The sequence below is a fragment of the Anguilla anguilla genome, chromosome 5, assembly GCF_013347855.1.
Source record: "Anguilla anguilla isolate fAngAng1 chromosome 5, fAngAng1.pri, whole genome shotgun sequence".
Lineage (NCBI taxonomy): Eukaryota > Metazoa > Chordata > Actinopteri > Anguilliformes > Anguillidae > Anguilla > Anguilla anguilla.
This window is the reverse complement of record NC_049205.1, coordinates 3,240,611-3,261,618: the sequence shown is the minus strand read 5'-3', so window position 1 is coordinate 3,261,618 and position 21,008 is coordinate 3,240,611. Positions and strand designations below refer to the sequence as shown.

At 47.8% G+C, this 21,008-nt stretch overlaps 1 protein-coding gene across 43 annotated transcripts in view; it reads right to left on the bottom strand.

Moving 5' to 3' along the window:
* LOC118227313 (receptor-type tyrosine-protein phosphatase delta-like) overlaps positions 1-21,008 on the bottom strand; it is a 333,188-nt gene that overhangs the window by 95,667 nt on the left and 216,513 nt on the right. For 3 of the 43 annotated variants that reach the window (XM_035417575.1, XM_035417577.1, XM_035417576.1), the window contains one exon: positions 10,836-10,996. The exons of the other annotated variants lie outside the window; for them this stretch is intronic. In XM_035417575.1, coding sequence (XP_035273466.1) covers positions 10,836-10,917 — 82 coding nt within the window. In that variant the 5' untranslated portion in view covers positions 10,918-10,996. The remainder of the gene's footprint in view (positions 1-10,835; positions 10,997-21,008) is intronic. 43 annotated transcript variants of the gene reach the window in all.

Genomic DNA, 21,008 nt, shown 5'->3' with positions numbered 1-21,008 from the left:
AATGAGAGCATGGCTGACCAATGAGAGCACTGGCGAGAGCACTGGCGAGAGCGCTGCTGACCAATGAGAGCACTGCTGAGAGGACTGTTGACCAATGAGAGCACTGCTGTCCAATGAGAGCACTGCTGAGAGCACTGCTGACCAATGAGAGCACAGCTGCGGGCACTGCTGGCCAATGAGAGCACTGCTGCGAGCACTGCTGACCAATGAGAGCATTGCTGACCAAACGGTCCGGCTGAAGCCATGACGTGAAGAGCACGATCTGCAAAGTGTGACGCTGTAGCCCTCAGGCCAAAACACAGAAGGCCCAGAGGAACGTGCAAGACATTCCGGAACCTTCTGCATGCCTGCATGCTCAGTGTGTGACATGGAAATAAAATTCTGAAACCCCCCACGCCCTTCCGCCCATCAGATCTACTGAAATATTTCGGCTTTGCTGAGGTCCTCGGAGTAAGCTAATCCAGCGCATAAAGAACAGCAGTTGAGAATTTAAAGGAGAATATATATCTTTACTGCTATTTACATGTCTCTAAAACATAAATTATGTACAGCACTGGTACAGCACGTATTTTTTCAATACGGACCTTTCCGTAGATCAGTGCTGTGCGTGATTAATGTGCTACAATAGGACCTATATGAAATGACAGTGGATGTGAATGCCAGTGTAATTTCTTTCAGAGTCCGGATGAGCGTTATTTATCAGAGCCAATCCCAGTGGCAGACTTCCGCGACTGCGCGACGAATGACAAACGGACGCCGAGCCAATCCGTCAGAGAATGCAGATACGGAGGACAATCGGCCTGAAATGGATTTGTTATTCTCTTACAAAATGGAGCATTCTGTGTGGACGGCCTGGCCAATTTGAGACGGCTTCAGATTAATCTGCTTCACATTCAGTGCTCCCCCCCCATTATATTGTATTCCATTTTCCCTTTTGTAACTGCCAAAGTCCTCCAGGAAACAGAGAGCGTGCTGCTTGCTCAATCTACCGCTTTCGTGGTGAATACGCTGAAAGGAAAAATGCCCTCTTTCTGCAGGGAAACCCAGAGGATTTGACCACGGAAAGTCTGCCTGCTTGGCCTGTTTCTCACTGGATCAGAGTATTACACGTTCCCTAATCTAGAGGTCACTGTCACACCTGTGGATTTTTATACAGACCTACTGGAGCATAGCAGAATACTGGGCTTTTATTCTTATCATTATTATTATGAAAATTTAGAATAAGTACATTTCAAACATATAATTTTAACAGAAAGTCAAACACCCCCATACTGTCTATTCCAGAAAGCTAAGCATACACCTCTGGCAATGAAAAATCCCTCAAAAAAGAGAGGGAAAAAACAGAAAGCCTCTCCGGTTGGAGCTGGACCGTAAGGGGCTGGTCTGACAGACAGCCCGTCACTGTCAGATCTACTCTTGGCTCAGCACTCGGATCTGTTCAGTCTCCTTCACAGTCCTGCTTCAGGCGCTTTCCTTGAAGACGTTTCTCCTCCATGAACGGACATTAAAACAATGGAAATAAAAGCTTCCTGGTTCTGTTCTCCATGTTCTGTCGGATGTCTGCCATTGCAGACCAGCGCTGTCTGCCGTCCTGTTGTTTAAACTGGGCGTAGATCTGCTAGGAGACGGCACCAATGCCAGATCCGCTCAGTGCAGCTTTGCTGTGATAGGGAGTGAGTGTGAGCGTGTGCATTTGTGCCCTCTTTATTTATTTACCTTTATTTAGCCAAGTAGGTCAACTGACAACCTGATTCTCATTTGTGGAGATGACCGGGCGAATAATTAATGAGCGTGGGGTCGGCAAGGGATTGTGCAGCCAATCAGACGTCGAGTATGGCGTGGTAGCCAGAGGTACAGTAGCTTCCGAGAATCTGACCTTGATACTGGAGGTAACACCCCTATACTTTCAAAAAGTGCCATGGGATCTTTAACCCGTTGACAAGTCATTTTGTTTTTTTTGGAATGGAGAGTTCTAGAACTCCATTGCGTTCAGTTACCAGCAGTGATTGCATTAGAATGTTCAGTTAAGAACATTCCAATCACATATTTGTTATCTCACGCCTTAAAGGGTTAATAACCAAAGTGAAGTAGGACCTCAAACAGAGGATGGCACCTCCTGCAGCACAGTGTCCCCATCGCAACGGCTGGGTACTGGGTGGTAAGGCTGCTGGATTCTGGCTGCTTGTGGATGCACATATGGAGCAGAAGAGAGAGGTGGTGTGCTGACGCACGCAATACCATTGTTTTAGCTTCAGCATTGGAGATTCACCAGAGCCTAGCACTCGCACAGAGGCTGTTTCATCCTGTGCCTCTTAGCTCGGACATCGAGGCACTCTGCAGATTGTCTTACCCACAGTAACTTGCATAAGTGCATACAAAAAGGTTTGTGCAATTAAAAGCTTATGAAACATCATTAGGATCACAACCGATAGCAGATGCTAATACATAACTTACTCAGAATAAGCAGTAAATATATGAATCTGCGACATAAAGCTCAGCATTTTCACCATCCTGTCTAGCACCCCTGGCTGTAATCTGCTCAGCCTCTGTGATTGCTTTCCCAGTAGATTTCTCATTACCTCCCCATTACCATCCAGCCTAGCGTTAATTACTGGCACAGGGATGGCTCGCCGAGGAATGACCCCCCCCCCCCCCCCCCCATCCTCTAAACTGGGTTCCTCTCAAGAGCTGCTTTTTTCCCCCTCACCACTGTCTGAGTGCCCCCCCCCCCCTTATCACTGGGGAGTTTTTAATCTCCCACAGCTCACACTATTTTTACATACAATCCATTTATACAGCGGGATATTTACTGAAGCAGTACAGGTTAAACACTAATGCTCAAGGACCCATTAGCAGCACCCCAGCTGGGAATCGAACCCACAACCTTGGAAGTTACGAACCCAACTCCCTCTCCCTACCCATCATGCCCTTGTCAAACCATTCATTTTGTACAGTTTCAAAATTTGCCTTTCGACTTATGTCCTGTGTTCTGTGACTAGTAAGCACTTTCCCTGATTTCATGAATTCCTGAACATTTTCTTTGATTTTCAGGAACTAGCCAAGCTGCAGTCATAAGGTGAACAAAATAAAATAAAATAATAACACACTCATTTTAACTCAAGTTAAACTTAGGATAAACGGTTACTGGTCTTAGCTCTACACTGCATCGTGACTTTCCCCCAGGCACAGTGTACACAGTGGGGTCTCACATCCCCAAAAACATGGGACGGTCCACCAGGATGTCTCCGCCCAGCACTGCATTCAATGGGCAGGCTAGAACAGGCAGACCCTAACGGGGGCCTTCAATGGGAGATAAAATCACGGTTTCGATACGGTCACTGGATACTCTGCTCTTACTCTCCTTAAGGCCTCTCTGCCTCTTATCTACAGGAGTTTCCCAGGCGGCAACAGGAGTTACTCCGGCTCTCTTCAGTACAGAATGTCAATTTCCACAGCTCTCTGTTCCTGGTTTCGCCACTTAATGAACTTCCAGGAGACGCGTCAAATTGAAATGTTCTGGCCCCGATCCAGCGGGGGACAGAAGAGTCGATATCGAGAACACAAGAGCTTAATACGTGGGGTGAGCCTAAAGAATCTGTGCCCTCATCGTCCCAGTTCTCCTATTCCATAAATAAATTAATAAAAATGTGTACATGCATAGCTGCCTTTGATCAGAAGAGTTGAGGACAGTGCTGGCTCCTGAATAGAGGAGAAACTCTTTGATAAACGACAAGGGGGGGAGGGGGGGGGGTGAGGAGGGAGGTGTGAATTAAAAACACCCACATATTTGAGGTGACTGACAGTACAGGGACAGTGCCAGTGAATTCCCCTTAATTAGCCTAGTGAGGGGGCGATTTAGTCCATAACTGCAGGAGATTCAGTCCATAACTGTGGAAGATTCAGTCCATACCTACAGGAGACTCAGTCCATAAGTGCACAGAGATTTTGTCAATAATTGTGGGAGATTCAGTCCATAACTGTGGAAAATTTTGCCCACAACAGCGGGGTGGGATGTGATCCCATGTGAACTACCTGTAGTGTCCCCTAGGGGGCAGTAGGGATGTCACGAGACCTTTCTTCTCTAAAACAGAAAATGCTGCACTGCCTATTCTCTATCTCTTTCATATAATGCACATAGGAACTGGAGAGTATAGGAGGGGCCAGGTGGTGAAGCCTAGGAAGTAACGGGTAACAGTCTCTACTGTGCATGTTGAGGGCAAAAGAGCTTGCTGCCCATTGATTTCAATGGAGAAAACCAACCAAAGAATTTATCAACCGTTGACCAGTTTTTTTGTGATCAGAAATTTCATTATGTGTAGCAATAATGCATCAGAGTTTCAGAATACCATCTGGGAAGCTCTTTTTTTGCCTTCAAAAGTCTGATATTCCCCATTGATTTTAACGGGAGCTCCAATGTTTTGCCCTCAGCATGCGCAGTACAGGCTTACTTCTGGAACTTCACAAGCCCAGGTTAGCTGTAGGCGTTCCTGCCTGTCTAGTTAAATATGCATGTCTATGGTCTTGTTCCTCTACACCCATGAAGAGGTAAAAAAAAGGCCTGGAACTGAAGTCCTGAGCGATGAGCAACCTGGGGCAAAACCTCACTGAGCAATTAGCCTGAGGGTGTTAGCGTACACTGAGACTAGCGCTACCACTTTCATTATTCAGTTATGCCCAGGAACTATCCTCACATCAGTGAAAATAGAAAAATACATATTATAAATTTTTTTTTTTAAACTGCATGGCCCAGATTGTAGCACTCAATAATTTGTTATATTGTAGTATAATGGTTAGGAAACTGGGCTGGGAATCTACAGGTTGCAGGATCAATGCTAAGGTCAGACAAGGGCAAGGTTCTTAATCTGAATTGCTTCAGTATACAGTACATACAGCATATTTCCAGCTGTATAAATGGATTCGACGTAAAAAGCTGCAGAAAAACGTGTGTAAGTCACTCTGGATAAGAGCATCTGCTAAATATCTGTAAGTGCAATGTTACTCGACATCGCTTCATAAGAGTTTAACACCACGAACTGACCTTTGCTAGCATATGTGTGTTTACGCTGCTTAGCGCATTGCCAGAACGCTATTATAACACTCTACACCCACCACCGTTATTCTGAGTGACCTCTCCTTCCTTCGACTGGCAGCCGTCTGCATCGTAAACAGACCAACGTAAAGCGAACACAATCCAAAATGTATTTCCTCATATATCTTGCAAAAAAAAAAGATACCTTCCCTCTAGAGAACCTCACTTAATTAGAAATCTGAGAAATTTTTGAAGATTTGGTCAATTTTTGGCCATATGGGAAACCATGACCAAAACCTTTCTCTCCTTACTGGTTTTTGTTTCCTTCTGTGTTCTTTTCCTTTAATAGTCTATGATTTGGAATATTTCTCAATAGACTGCACCCCAGTTTTTGTATTTTATATCATGCAAAAATTTACAGCACATTTTGTACTTAGAATGGTCTTTTATGTTTGTCCCCTTTGGTGTTTTTGTCTGGTCTTCTCTTGCGTTTGTCCCTATGTCATTTTTACGATCATGTTTAAAAATAAAAAACAGCCTAAATAAAATGTATTCACATATGGTTCGCAGGTGCGATCCCAGAAATGCCAGTGACAGAGAACGACAGAGTGAAATGGGTCTGCTACTGTAAGTTGCTCCTTAGCTGCTGGATGCAAGCGCTAATTTGAGTTAAACCACTGCAGCTGGCCTACCAGGTGTGACTGAACTCAGCGCTAATTGACAGGTAAATCCAAAGTGCTACAGCAGCTGGTTCTGCAAGACTGCAACTGGATCCCTGTCCAATTAAAGGTTTTAAGGACAGAGTATTTCATACTTCCATCCATTTCGTAAAGGAGTTTTATATCATTTGGGCAGAAACTTTAAAAGCATAGTCTACCGGTTTCTCAGTATAACACCATATAAGACCCGAAGTGCCAAAGAAACTTTTTACACTGTTTCTACCATTACCATCTTAATCACTGCAAGTTAAGCACTGCTGACCTTCTGATTTCACTGAGATTTAATCTTAGACTACAAAATAATGCACCACATTAACATGTTGAGGTAAACTTTCTATGCACACTGTACTCTGTGGTCATGCAAAGGCTCCAATATCCGGAGCGTTTAAACAGAGCAGGTAAGTTACATTCTTTATAACAGTGGTGTCAAACTCGTGCCATGGAGGGCCGTGTGTATGCAGGTTTTCATTCCAACCAATTAATGCTGCCTTAATTGAGTCCAATTACTCATTCAGCCATATGCGTTTAACTGCATTGAAGCACAGAATATAAGAACATTTTTATTTAGACAATGCGGGTCACCATAGACGTCGGGTCACCATTGTGCACAAACCTGCATCCCTAATTCAGCAAATAATTTAACTAATTATATAATCAAGATCTGAGGCTGGAATGAAAACCTGCATACACACGGCCCTCCATGGCACGAGTTTGACACCACTGCTTTATAAGATCAAACATATGGTGCCAATCACCGAACCTGTGGTTAAAATGGCCACTACTGTGCCAATCTTCATCACCAAACACCCTCCCACAGGAAATTCCATCACAGTTCCCCTGAAGAGACTCAAACTTCGCCTGCCACCCAATACATCACATAACAAACAGTTAACCATGTCAACAGGCAGAACTTTTCACATCACAGTTAGCAACCATGAATGTGTTCATGATTCCCTTTCGACACAAGATGACCGAACCAACACCATTCCGCCACTGCGTCCGCAGAGAATCCACCATTTTACTTTACGCTCCACGTTTCTGCAGAACGACACGGAAAGATAAAACTGAGCTGTATAAAAATGTACATGATTTACACGCCATAGCAAAAGTAAAGGACACAATTCAGCCATTACAGTTTGGACCCTTTAATAACTGGCACTTAATGACACGAGTTTACCCTGAAAATTAGTGTGCTCCATCCGAGACAGAAAATGCCATTATAGGGCAGAAAGGCTTAAATTATCAAACCATTAGCAAAGTTAATGGCTACTCATGAGAGGAAAACATATATTTGTACTTAAAAATAAGAACTCTGAAGCCCTGACCCTTACAGTAATTGCCTTAAGAAGCTCTCATATATACTGTACAGCACATTTACGCAGCTTTTAGCTTCTCAAGCTCTAGTTTAAAAGACACAGGGAGTCAAAGAATTAACTCCTTATTCAAAACTCTACCTCCAACTCAGCCAAGAACTTAAAAAGAATATACATGCAAAGAAATGTATTTACATAAAAAAAGAATAATATTCAAACCAACCCTCACTGCAAACGTGACACCAAGCCTGCATATTAGAGGTTTGCTGTGACAGACACATTAAATTAATTCAACCGGAGAGTGTATCGACTGCTTATTTGCTTATCGCAAAATGGAAAACCCCATCTAAGATCGCGCAGATAATGTGATTAATTGCTTTTTCCTTTGTCTTGCAGTGAGACAGAATGCGGCAGAACAGAGTGTAGCTGCACACAGCTTCGGCAGAACTGAAGCTGTGTAAATGGATGCAGTGTAAACGCTGTGCAAAAGTTGCTCTAAGTCGCTCTGGAAAAGAGCGTCTGCTAAACGCCTGTAATGTGATGTAATGAGAGGAGTCCTCTTTCACCGTGAGGTTTATGGAAGAGCGGTTTATACGGAACAAGCTGGAACTGCAGCACCCAAACCAATGCGGCTGAGTGGAAACTTTATGAATAAATAAATAAATATACTTATATATATATATATATATATATATATGAGTGACTAAAGGTATGAAATAGGGGAGTACATTGAACTTCAACCACATCCTACCAAAAGTTTCAAGAACATTCTGCAGATGAATGTATAAGCAACTTGCAGTGCACAGTAGTAGCTTGGGTTTTGACTGGAAGATTGCAGGTTCAAATCCCAGAAGTGGCATTGAAATTGCAGCATTGGGGACTTACAAGAGACCTAGAGTGTTTTAATAAAAACATCTAACTCCACTTTGAGGGCATGATGGGTAAATATCAGCAGCCTATATCACCTCACATTTGTTCAGCAATTCAAAAGGTGTTGCATGTAACACATCTAGAAAACAGTTTAACCGTAGCAAAGCAAGCGGGGCGAGGACATGGAGGACATTTGAACTGTTAGAAACCCTATTTTTAAAAAAAACTCCTCCAGGACTTATTGATTTTTTATGGGGGGGGGGGGGGAGTTTCGAATGAGTTCAACTTTGACAAGCAGATGGAAACTGCGCTGTTTTTGTTGTTGTTGTTGTTGTTGTTTTGGTGAGCACTTCAGAAGCGTAACTGACAGGCGGGCTCTGCGTGATCGATGCCAATAAAGCAGCGCGGCAGAGAGAGGGGTCCGTTAAAAGAGCGACGCGCTCTACAGGTGTACTTCTCTGGCTCTCCCCCCGTCCCGCACGGGCTTCTAAGAGCAGGGCTAACACACTGGGGGCCGGGGGGCCGGGGGGCCACTGCAGCGGCATTCGAAAACACTTATTCGATTCAGAAAGGTCATTAATCACTGGGACACCGTATTATCACTCCACCTGGAAACAATCAATTAAAACGCCATTAAGGGGAGTGAGATTAGTCGAGCCGCGTCTGGGACAGGGGGGCAAGCAGGTGATTTACAGGAGAGAATCAAGCTGGATTTAACCGGATTTGCTCAACTGAGTTTAAAAGAAAAAAGAGAGAAAGAAAGAAAGAAAGAAAGGACTAAATGTTGTTTTAGGACTGAACAGCTGCGCTAACAAAAAGGGGGAAAAAGTGCATCTCAATCTCAACAAGAAGAGAAACGGGGGCTGGCATCAATGCCATCAACACATCTTTTCAAAGGTTTCAATATTCTGTGAGTCACCTTGGAAACAAAGACCCCACCGTGACCTCTGACCTCTGACATCATGCCTAACTGATTCCCCTACGGTGGTCGGTCATGGACCCAAGAGCAACACTAAACCCTAATGAACCCTGTAGATTTAAAGGACACCTAAGATTGTTTTCCAGGCAGGAAAAAAAAAAAAAACTGTCAACTCTCTTACCATAAAACATGTGATGACATCACCAACTGGTGATGTCATTTTCAGTGAGTGCTGATGAAAAAGAAAAGCACAAGGCTGATCTGAGAATGCATAGATCGCCCCACACCTTCCAATTTTCCCACCAAAGCATCGGAGGAGCCTTAATCCCCTCTGGTGGAGCGATGTGTGGGCCACACAGCAGGGGCGCACTGTCAAAGGCCACAGATGAGAATCTGTTCCTGGCATTTAGCTCTCCTGATTGGCATTTGGCAGACGTGCTTATCGAGAGAGCCTCGCACGAAGATTCGCCTAGCGCCCATTCATACACCCGGATATGTGCTGGAGGACTTCAAAGGTATAGCAGCCCTGCCCCAACTGGGAATTGAACCTGCAACCTTTGGGTTAAAAGCCCAGGTCTAAAGCACAGGAACCTAGCACCTCGTGTTTGGTTTATAAGGCAAACTAACAGCTGACTACCACCCACCCCATCCCAAACAACAACAAAAAAAAAATACCCGAATACAGACAAGTTGTATTTTTTATGTTTTATCTTGACTAATTGGTTGTGCTAAGATATAAAAATCCCCTGCAGCATCTACCAGAGACAGTTCACTTTCTTATTTCCAGCTACCTGGAAGACAAAGTGAGCAGACACCATCAGTGAAATCGATAAAATAGCAGCCATTCCATTTGAAAAAAAAAAAAACAAACGGATAAAAGAAAAAACAAACATTCGGATGATGAGGTATGGTGTTTTGTTTCCCCCCCCCACCCCCCCTCCTCCTCCCCCTTCCCCCCTCCCTGAGTGTTTTCCATTCGTGTGAAATATGTCTTCCAACAGAACAAAAACCCATTTGTGTGTGGAAAAAAAAAGAGAGTAAATGCTAGAAATATCACTGTTTGCCACAGTTTTTAGTCCAACCCATCAATTTCCATCCCCGGGTTCTCTGAGGTGTGTCAGCGGGAGAATGGTCTCATATTCAGACTGTTAAAGCCGAACGGGGGCATTTCTGCGCTGGAAAGGACCGTAATGAGGCTTTTCTCCAATCACCACCTGACCCCCTCACTGCCGCGCTCCCCGCGGTAGCAGGAAATGCATTCTATTCTAATGCAGGCGCTGGCACACGGGCCTCTTTCCTGGCGACAATGGAAATGCCCGCCCTCTACAGCAGCCGCAGGACGCCGCACGCCGCGAATCGCACAAAGGCCACGATGCCGTGGGGGGCACTCTCGATTAAAAACCAGCATCTGTCTGTATTTGTGCTTTTACCGCGGATAAAGACCCTGCTAAATGTTTCTCCCCGTGAATTCAGTGTTAAAAAAAAGCCACATGATGAATATGCGAGTTCATAAGCGTTGCAGTTTCCTTTTATTAAAATGTAAAACGCCATAATAGCCACAGAATGAACATGGTCTCCATACGACCGACACCAAATTCAAGTTCAAGAAAGTACTTGCTTTCAGCATAATAATGGAAAAGTACTATATATAACCACTAAAGTGGTGATTGGATTGGACACTTCGGAGTCTTTTAAACCCATGTAATAACAACAGTCCAGTGAGGTTTAGAGAGAGAAACAGAGACAGTGAGAATTCTATGGAGTAAAATAAAGCTGAGAAAATGTAAACTAGTGAGCGTGACCATGTTATTTTCAGGGCAAAACAGAGGAGTAGCTGGAGGAAACCCTCTATGCAGAGAGGATCCAGCCCCGGCTGGGACTGGAACCCAGGACCACCTCCTTACCAGGCAACAGCACTTACTGCTGCACTACATGTTTGGGTATGTAAAAATGACTGAATTTGGATGTGTGTAAAAGATACTCACTCTCAGCAGCGGTAAGACCCAGGCCCAGGATCAGCAGCAGCAGCCTGGCAAAGTGCATGATGGGAAGGACTGGCACCAGCATCCTCCAGCAGGCCGAGCGACACGGGCCACTTTGAGCAAATCTGTTCTGATCTCCCCCAGATGCAGGAAACTCTCACAGCCTGGAGAGAGGGTGGGGGGGGAGGGAGGAGGGGGAGAGACAAGAGAGAGAGAGAGGGGGGGGGAGGGAGAGATGAGAGAGATGCATGAAGCAGCATAATAATCACCATTCACTTTACTCTTTCAGTCATCATTTTCTCTTCTCTTTTAATTTTCACTCGCTTCACTCTTCTGTGTATGGCAGAAGTGAATGGCAGCCTTCCAGGGAGGAAAAGGAACTGAAACACACAGGATGTGCAGTCTGGGAGATAAGCAGTCGCTAACAAGACTCTTCCTGACATCCAAACCAGAAAATGACTTGCTTCTGCGCAGGTGGAAAAATCTGTAATTATATTATCAGTAAATGTTTCTGCAGCGCTGAGCACAAATCCACTCCAAATTCCCCCGAGGCCACGCATTGGCATAATTTGACTGGCAATTATCATTTCCTAAATCACTTCCATTTGTCCCAAACACCAGTATAATACTCTCGCAGTATCCCAGACGAGCAGCACGCTGGAATTGCAGGCCGATACGTTTGATCAAAAACAGGGCTGTCACATGAAAATACAAATTGGTAATACTCCATGAAGGAAACATTGAACCAAAACACAAATACAGCAGAACACATAGTGGCCAGTAAAATCTATGCAGGTAAATGAGGATTGGGACAGGGATAGGATGTTAGCATCATCAATTTCCTCTCCACCAATCACAGAGCATGTTGGTGACAACAAACTGAGCAAAGCAAACAGCGATTGGCAGATACTGTCTGCGGGACCATCGGTGGAGCCCTGTCCCGTCTCCCCTGTCCTCAAATCCACTCACAACCACGTACAGCCTGGCTGTCCCATCGCCCTGTCCTTAAATCCACTCGTACAGCCTGACTGTCAGGTCACATCTGTGCCCGTCAAGCTGGGCTGCAACCAGAGAGACAGGCCTCAGAGTGGGGTCCATCAGCAGGAGGGATGAAAAAAGGAGAAGAAAGGCGAGCGAGCGAGCGAGCGAGGGAGGGAGGGCGGGCGAGGAACACAAGCGAGGAGGACAGGCCCGGACCTTCATTAGGGGCGAAGCGCACAGAGGCTTCGGGGAGCGAGGGAGAGCTCTTCATTCTTCCTCTCCGGTCATTAGCGGGGTCCCCCGAGAGCCGCAGAGGAGGCGGAGGAGGCAGAGGAGGCCACTTCTCCGCCACCGCAACTAATCTCAGCCCCAGACCTTACAGGGAGAGAAACAGCTGCGCGCAATTTGCTCTGCTCTGCTCTGCTCCGCTCCGCTCTGCTCTGCTCTGCTCTGCTCCAGCTCCAGCTCGGCGAGGGCGAGAGCGAGGGCGAGGGCGAGAGCGAGGGCGAGGGCGAGGGCGAGGGCGAGAGCGAGCACGGGGCCTGTCATCGTTCATCAGAGGCAGCGCTGAGCGGCGCGCTCCCGACGCCATATCTTTATCGAAAACACACAACATCGCAGGGAATCGCCGCTCCAGACTAACACACACACATGACCCAGCCCAGTTCACCTTTTCACCACAGGCTCATCGTGAGTCCTAACGAGACCGACAGCGTGACACAAGTTCACACGGTTCTCATGGATCCGCTGCTTGACAACACTGATCGTGTGGATCCATTGCTTGGCAACACTGATCACATGAATCATTGCTTGGCAAAACTGACCACATGGATCACTGTTTGGCAACACTGATATCGTGGTGTCACAGTTTGGTGTTGCCGTGATACGCACACGTAACGCATCTCGTCACTATGGCGCACTCCGGATAAGAGTGTCAAACAAATAAACAAACAAGCGCTACAGAGAATCTCTCCGTGCGGTGGGTAACCCAGGGTGCGGGTGCGGTCTCGTCTCTCTGTGAGTGGAGCGTGTGGGCAGACATTACCGGAGAGCGTGTAACCACCTCTGGCAGCTGGCAGACAGCTGGGCATAGAGCAGGTCTGCAGAGCCCATCAGCGGTGCTCCTGCCAGCACAGCACAGCACACAGCCGCTCTGCTCCATGCTTTTAACCTGGGCTTTTGCAGGCTGGTACAGGAGGCCCTGAACGTGTGAAACAGACACAGCTGCCACTCTTAAGCAGAGAGCCTTAAACTGACACAGTCAATCACCCTCTTCCCCCTCCCCTCTGTGGGACAGGCATTACCCTGTTTATAAGCGCCAACACCAGTAGGGGTACCCGGTAATCCTGCAAAATTAAACGGACAATATCTCACAATTTTTTTTTTCTTTTGGCATTTTCTTTTTTTGTTCCCAAAATAGAACAGACCAAAGATGTACGTGAATGTTCAACATATGACTCAAACACTAGACCTTTTACAAAAGCCACCTGCCCCCCCCCCCCCCCCCCTCCTAAACCTGGCTACTTCTCAGCTTCCCCCTGCCCCCCTCCCTCTCTCACGCAGACAGAGACAAACAGCCATCTGTGGGGGTTTGTAAACCTCGTGCGCTACACGACCGGGCCTCTGACTGTCCCAGCGCTGAGAACAAGTTCACACGTAGAATTACCAGCGGGGCTCCTGCCTGAAGCAGAGAGAAGAAAAAAAACACGTCTCTCTGGTCTCATCTAAAAAACAACCTTGAGGAAGCGGCAGGAGCTCGCGGTGAAGCAGCGGAGACATCTCTCCCCCCCCCCCCCCCCCCAGACCCCCAGCGGTTCGGTGATAATGCAGCTGTCGGAGGAAGAGCGATCGCCTTTGATCTGACACTGACACTGACGGCAGATCTAGCCCGTCCCGGAACTATGCATGTATGTTTTCGCTTGGTGTGTGTGTGTGTGTGTGTTTCCAGTGTATGTGCTCACTGTGTTCTGCAGAGTGGCCTATGTGTGAAGGCTGATTTGGGCGTGTTTCTGGCACCCCCACAGAGCCCCTCCCCTACCAGCTCCCATTTATCAGGGTCAGAAAGTTTTGCCATGTGGGTGGGTGCCCCATGAGCAGGGGGGCCCCAAGGCCAGGGGGACACATCAGCAGGGGCAACAAGGGCAGGGGCCACAAGAGCAGGGGTCCACACAAGCAAGGGGCTACACAAGCGGGGGGGGGGGGGGGGCACAAGGACAGGGACCACATGAGCAGGGGGCACCCTGTGCCAAGCTGAGGGACTTCCGGCTGCCAGCAGACGCCAGCCGCCTATCAGGGTTTACAGGGCTGCCAGCCATGCCAATCATGCCATGCCAGGGACACGTCTGCAGTGCTGGCCCTTATTCCCATAGACCCCAGGCGTTACGCTACAGGTGCTCAGCTAGACTGACAGTCAGCTCTCCGTCCAGCCAACCCTGAGGTTTAAACTCAGATTAGATCTATACGTGTGCGGGAGACACCGTACGTACACACTGCCTTCCTTAAGGACTTCTCCACAAAGCAGACGCTCCAGTTTTTACTTCTCAACAATGCACACAATGAGACTGAGGATTGGAGGTCCTTACGCTCCGAGCCTCTCTTCTCCTCTGCAGCAGAGCCGCTTCTCTCTGAGCCGCGGGGCCGCTTCTCTCTGAGCCGCGGGGCCGCTTCTCTCTGAGCCGCGGGGCCGCTTCTCTCTGAGCCGCGGGGCCGCTTCTCTCTGAGCCGCGGGGCCGCTGGGCTCGCTCCAGCGCGGCGGCCTCGTGCGCTAACAAGCTAGGTTTTACCGCGAACGCCGCTAATTGGAGAGAGCGCGTCGGCGCTGCCGGCCGCCCAGGCAAAGAGGAGCCGTGGAGTCCCGGGATCATCCGGAATCCGGATCTCGGACCGATACGGACGACGGCCGACGGCGGCAGAGGGAAATCTTTTACAGCCAGGGAAGAAGACTGGGTTGCTCCTGACAACCGAGTTGGAGCGATCACGGAGCAGTTTCGCCATTCCCGGCAAGTGAGCTGGCGAGCGAGATGGCGGTAATGGACTGTGTCGCGTGTGTGCTGCCCGTCACCTGCGACTCTCCCGAAACGCAAACGCAAGGCTCGGGGCCCCAGCGATGGCTTCTTTAAAATCTCCCAGCATGCACTTTTCCCTTCGCAGGGCCCGTCCCCAAGTTTCTGACGCAAATGTCAGGCCTGCGTTCCCCTGACGAGCCCTCTCCCAAACAGCCCCGCTGGTGGGACGCACTGGCAGAGTGACTTATGGTCTGAACTAACTGCACATACATCCCCCCCCCTTTTTTTTAATGAAATGGAACATTCCAGGCAGGGAAACGTGATTAAACGATTGAAATTCTCATTAATGCGTCTTTCCCCTCTCTCTGGACAAATCCTGGTTTCGTTATACGAAAAGAATAATACATGAAAGTTGTGGGGGGGACACAATAAAAAAGGAAGTAAAACTGCCCTGTAACCTAGACTGGGGCATGTTGGTGATGAGACCTCAGTTCTTTATGCCTGCACGGGGGTGTCTGATCCTCGCTCTGGGAGACGCAGTGCCGGACCAATCCCAGCGGGGCTCTACGGACTGGCCAATGGGCCCACGGCGACGGCTCGTTTCGCCCGGGCACGACGACACCCGGTGGCACGCCGCTCTGCGCCCACACCCTGCCGACGCCCCCACCCCCCCCCCCCTCCATCCGCCAAGCGGTGACAGAGACGCTCGCTGAGCTCTAAACAGCTCTCACGGGGGCACAAACCGGGCTTATTTACCAACGGCGTAAAATCGGAGAGGCTGCTCAGGGTGGCTTACCGCTCCTCCTGCGGACAGTAAGCCGAAGCCCGGAGGCTGGCGCTGCTCGCTACGCTCCTCGCTACGCTCCACGCTACGCTCAGCTATGGAACCAGGCGCTCGCCGCACAGTCTTATTAATCTCTTCTAGCACTGTCGCTTTGATTTAAGACCTCTGCTTCCGTCCGACCGCCCCCCCCCCCCCCCGCCCCCCCGTTCGTACCGCTCGCTGACACACCGGATCAGCCAGACGCGGGCGATGATGACAGCTCTCGAAAGCTTCGCCAAAGCCGTTCCCACGAGAGGAGCCGCTGGATAATGCCAGGATCCCCCCCCCGGAGGAGGCTAAACAGCGGCCCAGTACTCCCTCAGAATGCTGAAACCTGTCAGCCAATCCCCTCTCAGGATACGTGTTCATCGCGCGTTCACATATCTGTGTGTTTAGTGTAATGCTCTACCATAGAGCTTCTCACACGGATCCCTTTCAGGATAAGCTGAACAGCTCGGTAGGCGTTAAGATTTTCTTATTTTTCTTGCTCTGTTTCATAATCCTTTTTTTTTTTTTTTGTTGCCCTGAACACCTAACACTGGTAAAATGTGTTTTTTGTCTTCTGAGGGCTTGTTAAAGATATAATCGGTATGTATTCAGGTTCTGTGTTTTGGACCTCGGGTGGCATAATTGCACCAGTGCTTCAGTGTGCTTTGCTGAAACCCGCTGGTCTGGGAATGCGGCTGGACAGGTCTGGCGATGCTGATCATGCTAATCCGGCGCACGCACCTGCGTTCTCTTCCCCTGCACGGCAGGAGGCTCAGGATACGCACGTCTGCCAAACGAACGAGGCGTGAGGCGATGCGTAATGTCTTTGTCTTGTGGGGGACGTGAACTCCAGGCACCCAAAACTGCTCACAGGGACGTGACGGGACACTTTAGAATTGCACTCCAGGTCATGGAGTCGGCACGGGGGTATGGGTCGTTGTGGGGGGGTGGGGGGGGGGGGGTATCCCAATTTGCGGCACCCCATCCCCCCCCCCCCCCCCCCCCCCCCCCCGCACCCCGTTGAAGCCCCTCGCCCGTGTCTTTCTCAGGTCAGATTAATGGCTCTTCCTCCGCCCCGTACGCCTGGCTCTATGAGTTATTAATCCAGTGACCTGTTGGGTCTGGACACCCAGCCAGAAAGCCAACCGCAAGGTCATACCCTGCAGGGCAGAGGTCTTAAACAGGCTGCCATCTTAAACATGTCAGGCTCATACGGACAGCATATATTCACACACTAACCTCAACTCTACTAAACCACTGCCCTCCCTCTGCACCCCTGAACACTGCCCGTCTAGCATCTGGTGCCAAGAACCACCACAGTATAACGTACCACGTACACACCTGGCTAACCGCAACAATGCATCTTTCAAAACCATCCGCCGATCATACTGTTTGTCAGACTGACTGTGCATCTATCAGTCTGTCTCACACCGCGCCATGCAAAAATAATGAAATGAAAACTGTCGGTTTATTTGAGTTAAGAGGCACGTCCGCAGAGAAATGGAGGGAAAAGTAAATGGGTTTTCACAGGAGTCGATGAATAATTCTTGATGCGGCTGTCAGCTCTGAAAGCATTGATCTCTGAAGGAAGCATCGGAAATTTAACAGTTCGAGACCAGAACCACATAGCCTCTCTGACATCCAAACTGACTGAAAACTTATACCTCTGATGAACTTATCGACACCGGGTTTCATAGTCGATATAAATGATCCTCGCTGTAAATAAGTCTATTTTACTGAACAAACAAAAACAAAAACAAAAAAAAAAGTTATTCTGGGTGGTGGAGTTTTAGCAGCCGTTGTACAAGGCTGTTCTGAGAATGAGATCCATTATTTAAAAGTACACTCAGAACATAAAGCAAAGCTTTAGGCATACACATTGCCCAGAAAGGGCAGCGCAATAATTAAAATGCCATGTGTTTCCTATAATCTAAATGTTAATTTGGAGCGATGTTCCCTGAGCTAAATTACTGAAATGAGCATTACTTTTACGGAGACCATTGAATTGCTAACAGATTTTTATCCCTTTCAATTACTTAGCACAATAAGAAATAATTTACCTGTCACAGCATGGATAATGTTAGCACTTCCCAAAGGCAACTGCGATAGCTGTGCGTTGGTGTGCATGCGAGTGTCTGTGTGTGCGCACGTGTGTGTGTGTGTGTGTGTGCATGTGTGAGCGTGTCTGTGTTGGGCCACAGACATGATGTGTTCACTACGTTTTACAACTGTCATCCCAATTTGAAAATGTATAAGTTTGAATGCAGTAAATGTAAGGTATGCAAACACACACACACACCGTGAATGTAAGGCACACACACACCATGAATGTTGATGTACAACTATTTCGAAAAGCAGTAAGTGAGAATACATATACACTGCTCCTCCTAAACAGGAATATTTGGAGTAACAATTTTTTATTACATTTTATCTGTGCTATAAGTGTCATTTTGTCACACAAAAATGCCAACTTGAATCTAAAAAGCAGAGAATAGTGTCCTATATTTTATACTAGGGCTTCGACAAGTCTGAATGCCAAGACTTATGCTTCAAAAACCACGATTGTACTGAATATTAATAAATAATAAAAACTTTAAAAAGCCAAGCAAACTGGACTTTCTGCACATCCTGGTTCAGACTGTCGAGTTGGCAGCTCTGACGCAATCAAAGTGAGTCAAACTACCAGCTGAAAACGGAGAAGCAGTTTGTTTAGCTGAAAATGGAGTCGCAGTTTGTTTGGCAGCCAGATGTATGCAGGTGGGGAGAACTTGCTTGAGCAGGGAATTCGTCTCAATAGAGAAGTTTCCACCTGCTTCCTGTACGGGTTCTAGCTTCGGGGCGGACTGAGGGACAGAGCGAGCCATCGGCAGAGATGCCGGAAAGTGGCTAAATATACCGATTCAGAGCCAAGATGTACCAAATCTTCCCCACCATCTGGAGGAGCCTCGACAGGCCAAATTACACCAGCATCAGCATCGGCATCAGAATCTCCACATCCACCCACTGAGGAGAAACGATGCAAGCCAAGAATCTATGTATCAATTATTATTACCCCCTCCCCTTCCCCCCCCCCCCCCTCATTAAAATGAGGAACACTGTCACTTGGCCGTGAGAAACTCCCCCTCGGGCACTGAGAGGGAATCTGTCACCGTGGAGACGTCAGTCAACCTGTCCACTGCAGCGGATAGATATGAGAGAAGAGCTGGAATAACAAAAAACCTCCTTATTGAATAACCTCACAATCCACCTCAAGTGAGGATGAGTGCCACCCCTATTTTTCCACCTAAAACAGTGCTTCAGCTAATATAACTGTTGGCAAACAACCAACCCCCCCCCCCCCCCCGACATGAACTCCTGGCCCCAGATTCAAACTTAAAACTGTGCATCACACAGCTTAACGGAAACATGACTGAGCGCATCGCTCACCCCAAAGGACCCGCAGTCTCGCGATAACAGCGGGGCTTTGACGGCCAGCCCGATCACCGATTATAAACACTTTATTTACGGGACTGCCGGCGCCAGATTAAAGGACCTGTAATGAAGTCATCCAGCGTTCCTATTGGCTGATTCTGGCTCCGGTCCACATGCTGACGTTCAGTCTGAGAAGCCAGACTCCAGTGGATCGGGGGGGGGGGGTGTAGGGGGGTGGGGGGGGGGGGTATCCAGTGTGTAATTACCTCTTTAAAGATCCTAATTGAACGTTTCATTAATGAGCTGGCAGTATATTCAGTTACAGCGCCACTGGGAGGGAGAGAGCGTATGGCGAGAGACGGCGGAGAGGGGCGGCGGAGGCAGTTATGGGTTTAATTCGGCTTTTCCCTCCGGAACTTCACGGATTCAGACGATGTTCCGACTCCACGCACGCGGACGTACCCAACTGCCCCGCGCGAGACAGAGGAACGCATTCACCTCACAAAACGCCAGCAGAGGGGAAAATATACTCCGTCTGCCAAGGAAAGCAGACACCTGTGGGGGTAAACTACTTCCTTTCAATTTGTTTCTAAAAAAATTTTTATTCAGTTGCAGGCCCACCGAGTGGCAGTTGAAATGAGCGAGATGTTGAGTTTCACCAGTGCCAGAACGCACACTTTCACTCCACCGTTCTAGCTTGAAATTCAACTTCAGTAAACGTGCACCGTTTATTTTAAAGGAGATTTCAGTTCAAAGCCTGCTGTTTTTTTTTTTTTCAAATCATACGGCCAAAACGCTTTACGTTTGGAATCCTGGCGGTTTTCTCACCACTGGTGTCTGCGATAATCCGTTATTTTTTTTAAATGGCAGTTATGGTAAATCCTGGCCTGGTTGGTAAACAGCTTCCCGAGGAGGAGGTGATTGGCTGTCTGTCTGTTAGCTATCGCTAGCCCGCGTAGAAAGACCGTCATGCTCAGTCGAAGCAAATCCCGACCGCGATTACACATTTCAATCCGCCATCCGACGGGAAAGCCGGGCGTCTCGCTATTTTCTCTCTCCCGAAGCTGGACGCGTCACTCGCGCCGAAGACGAAGCGAGGCCGGGCGGCGGGCCCCGCTGTGGCGGCCGGCGGTATCGCGCCCCGGCGGCCGGCGGCATCGCGCCCCGGCGGTTGGCGGTAGCCACGGGGTTCCGCGAAGGCGAGAGCCTCAGGAGAGATAAAGCGGGAAACAGTGACGTCAGTTTCCCCCGACACAGTATGACAGAGATAATGCCTCTATTAAAATACGAATAGTAGTAGCAGTAGTGTATTAGTAGTAGTAACAATTGTAACAATAATAATAATAATAATAATAATAATAATGATAATACATATCAATATCTGATCCTCAGCCATGACACGCCTACCAAGAATGACTCAGCTCTCACCGACTGTGTCTTATGTTTGCTAGGATCGCAAAAGCCGTCTAAACAGCACGACAAAATGGACTGAAATGCATATGAATTACATCACGGAGGTAAAGAACACAATCTGTTTGTTTTGATGGCCATTTAGACGTTTTAAAGTAGTCCAACTTAGTTTATAATATATACAGTGTCAGTGAGCCCATTAAAAAATGATATTGATAATTGAATAAAAGCCTAGATTTCCATTCCTACCCCGTAATATGAAAGATAAAACGTCTGACTATGGCTCAGTCTGTTATCGTTTTTTTTTTTTTTTTGGTTCTTTTTCACTTTGATTACTCTCAAAGACTGCCAAACACTGCTGTGTGAGAGACAAAGCGCATTGCATTTGGATGGAATATAAGCTTCAATTTTGGCAATCCGGCGCACACTGATCCATAATGGAGATTAAAGCTGTTTCACATACATTATAAATCATAAAAAGGGACAATTCTCTTGCCAGTGACTGCTTGTTTTTTCCCCCCAGAACAGCTTTTCCCTCTTTTCTTCAACTTGCTTGTT